General features: G+C 40.4%; 2 protein-coding genes across 2 annotated transcripts; one reads left to right on the forward strand and one right to left on the reverse strand.

Annotated features, from left to right (window-relative positions):
* The first annotated feature begins 418 nt into the window (after positions 1 to 418).
* Positions 419 to 1389, forward strand: thoc7 (THO complex 7). Its single transcript, XM_065228827.1, has 3 exons — positions 419 to 510; positions 577 to 697; positions 764 to 1389. Exons 1-3 carry the CDS (start codon positions 501 to 503, stop codon positions 1296 to 1298), a joined length of 666 nt encoding a protein of 221 aa, XP_065084899.1. The 5' UTR covers positions 419 to 500; the 3' UTR covers positions 1299 to 1389.
* An 11-nt stretch (positions 1390 to 1400) lies between these two features.
* Positions 1401 to 2239, reverse strand: LOC135707089 (alpha-ketoglutarate-dependent dioxygenase alkB homolog 6). The gene is made up of 2 exons (XM_065228826.1): positions 2139 to 2239; positions 1401 to 2077 (listed from the first exon to the last, which is right to left on the reverse strand). Exons 1-2 carry the CDS (start codon positions 2166 to 2168, stop codon positions 1418 to 1420), a joined length of 690 nt encoding a protein of 229 aa, XP_065084898.1. The 5' UTR covers positions 2169 to 2239; the 3' UTR covers positions 1401 to 1417.
* Between the last annotated feature and the right edge of the window lie 2417 nt (positions 2240 to 4656).

Raw genomic sequence — 4656 nt, forward strand, 5'->3', positions numbered from 1 at the left:
CCTGTGCTGTCGTTCGACCGGTTTTCGAGAATAACTCAGCCACGGTTATCAAAATTGAACTTATTGTCTGTCAGAAGTAACCACGCTCGGATACCAGGGTTAATCGATACCTTTCCCTCTGTCAAATTTTAACCAAAAGTTAAAATAATCCACCAAATGGTTCTGAGCCTTACTCAAATGCATCAGAAATTTCTGAAAAACTGCGACTCAGCGCTGAGTTCCTGTGCAGTTTTTAGAAATGGCTTCGTATCTCTGAGTAGAAGTGACTCTCTTTCTGAGTTGTTCTCAGTGGCCGTGAAGTTACCAATTTTCCTTTAGTTCGAATGAAATTCGCCCGATGGTTTTGACAGCCACTGCGTTTTATTATTCTTTTTAATTCGCCATCTGTTTACAACATTTTCTTATGCTTCCAGGCAGTTCAAGCGTTTCAGTCCCGTGTTTATTCCGTGCATTATTGAGCTTATTTTTGTATTTTAAATTAACTAGAATAATCTATTGCAATGTCGGATGGTATGTTATGCAAATATATTTAAAAATACTAACTAACTATTTATTCACTTTGTACTGCTTAAACAGAGGAAGTGATTCGGCGTCGATTGCAAATCGATGGCGATGGCACAGGTGATGACCGGCGATTGAACGATTTGTTGAAGACATTCGTCAAATGGTGTAATTCTACTGATAGTCCTGAAAACAGGTACTTATGATTGCCGTTAATAAACCTAGTAGATTGTGGTATAATAATAATTCTTCAATATTCCAGCCAGGCTATTCACGATCGCTTGTTGGCCCAGCTAGCACAAGGCGAATTCGTGATGAAAAAGTCGGATTTCTCCGCTCGAGTGATGGAACAGGAATTGAAGAACTACGCAACCATTTCGGACACTATCGAAGCGGGAATCGAAACAGCTAAAACCCAGATTGTGCAAAGCAAATACAACTTGATCTTGGCCAAGAAGATTCGGAAGAACAGAATGGAGTACGATGTGCTGGCCAAGATTATAAGTCAGCAACCGGACCGGAAGAACACGATTAAGGAACTCGAGATGCTGAAGCAGGAAATGGATCAGCTGCAGGAGAAGAAAGCTGTTCTCGAAAGAAAGCTGGAGACGAAAAAGAAAGATTTCACCGTTCTGATGAGGTCGATCGTAGAGCTGCAGAATAAGCTTGAATCTGTAGGAGATGACTCTCAGGACGGTGCCGATGATAAAATGTCCTGCGATGACGACCCTATTATAGTAAGTGACACGGTCATGATCGAAGATGGTGGCAAAGTATTGATGGAGAAAATGAGTTGAATGTAGTTATTTAAATTAATAATAATAACCTCATACTGCCTCATTTACTGGAACATTCAACCCCTTCGGTTTGTACTAGTATAAAAGGAAACTATCTGAATATAAAACCAACAACTAGCCTAAAATAATTTTATTTTCATCTTTGATGTCTTTGGCACATGCCGAATAGTGAATGAAATTCGTGTCTTTCGTTTGAGTACATCTCCCGCTTGGATTTTGGTATCCTGGCAATTGATTCTTGACAGGTTTGAAATATTTTCGTCCACTACATCTTGATCCACCTCGGCAATGGAGTGCAGATATTTGTTATACATGTCGTCCTTAAGGATCAGTAAACTTCTTTGCTCAATGAACAGTTTAGTAACAGGAACTCTTTGCATTGAAGCTGCCGTGTCGTCGCTTTCTTGTGGTTCATGGAACTCCAGTACCGTATGAGAGCCACACGAGATGGTAGTGATCGTAGGATGAAACAATGGACCAACCGAATGAGGCATAATTCCTTGACCAGAAAGGTATTCATTCACCAACACATGATTGGCCTTTTTCCCGTCCTCAAATACACCGTTGAGTTGATTGATCTTATCAACGTAACTTTGCAGCCACGAAGGCATTGGCTCTGCTATCATTCCTTTAGGATGTGGAACACCGCCGTAGTTAATTAAGCGACGACGTGACAATTGAGTCCATCTTGGCTTAGGGGTTTTGTCGACCTGGGACAGAAGATAGGATTCCTCTTGCGGGGTGATGAAGTCGGGTATGTAGTAAACGCTGGCGAGGCACTGCATAGGACAACACAGTTTTTAGCAGCTTTATATTAAACTACTCTTGGTGCTTATTTACCTGATTGATTATATAATTTTTCCATTCCATAGTTTGAGATCGATCACCTTCCTAGAATAATAATAATTCTAGAAAATTAAAGAAAAAAACCAATCAAATCTTGTTTGATTTCGGCAATCATGACAAACCAAACATAACAAACTACTATATATGTACAATCGACCCTGCAGCTCATGAGCAGTGTTTGTACTACTTTATCGATCGAATGACATTACTACTTAAAGATCCTTAATTCAGTGCTAACATTTGAAAACGGCGCAAAAGCCATTTGTAAACAAATGGTTTGTGGGCCCTTTACTCGCTACCCGAAGAACGCCCACGCAAACCAACAGCATCGTCAGGAAGGGGAAAATTTCCCCTACCCGATGTTGCTGTTGTGTCGCGTGGGTGTACTTCAAGTAGTGAGTAAAGGGCCCACAAACCATTTGTTTACAAATGGCTTTTGTGCCGTTTTCAAATGTTAGCACTGAATTGATCAGTTCACGAAGATTTGCCGCACTCTTCTCTCACTCGTAAGTTTTGGGTGGTTTGTTTTGGCTCCCATTCGTTGCTATCTCTTTTACTCAGAAGCAAAATGATAGGGAGCAAAAAGTGAGGTTAGGGACCGTGCACTGATCTATACGCTTTCAATACGGCGAATGAGAATAACCCACATTTAAGTTTAGTTAACTCATAAATCACATAAAGTGCAGGAACTTAGCGATGAGTAAATTTGCCTCATGTTTTCTCAGATATTTCCTGGTTTTTCAGGGAAAAATCCCGAATATGAGAAAAGTAATGTTGGATTCACTCAGTCTATTGGTACTACTCCTAGACTGAATAATTTTTTTGTCAATTTCCTAATTTTCCGGCTGATTTTTTAGGTTTTCCACAGGAAACCATGAGGCAAATTTTCATCACTGAGCTCCTGCACTTTTGGCGATTATGAGTGAACTAAACTCATTTTTGGTTTGTTCTCATTCGCCGTGAACATTTATCCGAACAGACGGTCGATCAGATCAACTCAAAATTGAGTCGACTCGACTCAATAGAGATTTCTAAAGGCCCACGCACATTAGATCCGGATCGGACCGATCGGACGCGTTGCGGCAAAGTGACAGCTAAATCTATTGTCTAACTGTAAAATTTACATCAACGCAACGCAAACGGATCTAATGGGGGTGGCCCTTAAAATATGATTCTGTCAGTGATTTATTTTCAACTGGAAAATTTTCCGCTATGAAGTTTTTTTTTCCCGATGAAAACATTTTGCGTATACGTATACGTGACGTAGTGTGCGTACGATAAACGTCAGCAATCTCTATTAGGTCAAGAAGTGGCTTTAAACAAAAGGGCAAAAGCCGCACGTCTTCACGGCCAATGAGATCAACCCAAATTTGTGTTTAGTTTACTCAAAAGCGCAAAAAGTGCAGGAACCTACGCAGGAACTCAGCGATGAGTAATTTACCTCATCTTTTCCTGTGTAAAACCTCGAAAGTCTGCGGGAAAATGAGGAACATTAACAAAAATTTTAAACAGTCTAGGAGTAGTACCAATACCCACGAACCGACATCCCACTGGAGCATTTCGTTTGTCCGCAATTCGATTTGTTAAATGAGCGATTTGATCTGTCAAACGAGGTGAGGTGCAAACCAAGTCAATATAAATTTTACGTATGTTCGTGTATTTGCTCATGATATATCGCGATCGGATGTGCAGCTGGCGGTAGTGTTTCGCGTATTTTAAACATGGCGTTTTGGGCAAGATTTTGAAAGCAGTTTCTATGAGCTGTCACATCGGTTCGTCGGTGGTAGCGCAGGGGATGGATATGGCTGTCATATCGCTTAAGTTTGCTGCGTACCGAACATCTGCAAAGTTGTCAGCGGTACCATGATATGTTTTGTTGTTTTGATGTTGAGTACGTGTATTCAGCTATATGTCAAACCCCTGTGGTAGCGCTGCGCTCGAGCGAAGGTGGAAGCAACGCATATAAACATTAGCAAATACACAAACTTTTCTTCTGAGCATGGAACCTTTGCTATCAAATTCTATAGGAGCATTTACCTTTGAGCGGTAGATGACGCGATTGTGCCTGTCTTATACCGGTTGTAATTTTAACGTTAATGCTACGTGAAAATATACGTAGATTTTTTCCATCGTACTTTTCACATAAGAGCTACGTGAATCTCATGTAGGGGCACTCATTTCATGAAGCTTAACCGTCACAGGATTTTCACATAGAAGTTACGTGATTTGGTCGGTAACATTCATTGGAGAATTTTAGTATCAATATGTTGACACTATGTTGTCCTCTTTCACGGTCCCTTTCATCCAATGAATACTCCCAGTATGCAAGGTAATTTTATGGTGTTGCTACCCCCTCGGTAGAGATGAAATTTGGCGCGCTTTTTTATCAAAACAATCACACCAAAATCAGAGATGTCCCATTTTTTTACTCGATTAACAACTAATCGATTATTTTTTGTTCGCTGTGCTGTCATTTTTTCATCAATGAGAGTGCAAAACTTGTTTGAAACGT

Source organism: Ochlerotatus camptorhynchus, unplaced genomic scaffold (assembly GCF_037179485.1).
Source record: "Ochlerotatus camptorhynchus isolate MF236.1 unplaced genomic scaffold, CSIRO-AGI_Acam_v1.1 ptg000303l, whole genome shotgun sequence".
Taxonomy (NCBI): Eukaryota; Metazoa; Arthropoda; class Insecta; order Diptera; family Culicidae; genus Ochlerotatus; species Ochlerotatus camptorhynchus.

Excerpts from the sequence above, each read along its gene's own strand:
- LOC135707089 (XM_065228826.1), bottom strand. The coding sequence starts at position 2,168 with ATGGAATGGAAAAATTATATAATCAATCAG. Across the intron at positions 2,078-2,138 it reads AAAATTATATAATCAATCAG|TGCCTCGCCAGCGTTTACTA; the intron begins GTAAATAAGCAC and ends TGTCCTATGCAG.
- thoc7 (XM_065228827.1), top strand. Across the intron at positions 698-763 it reads ACTGATAGTCCTGAAAACAG|CCAGGCTATTCACGATCGCT; the intron begins GTACTTATGATT and ends TCAATATTCCAG.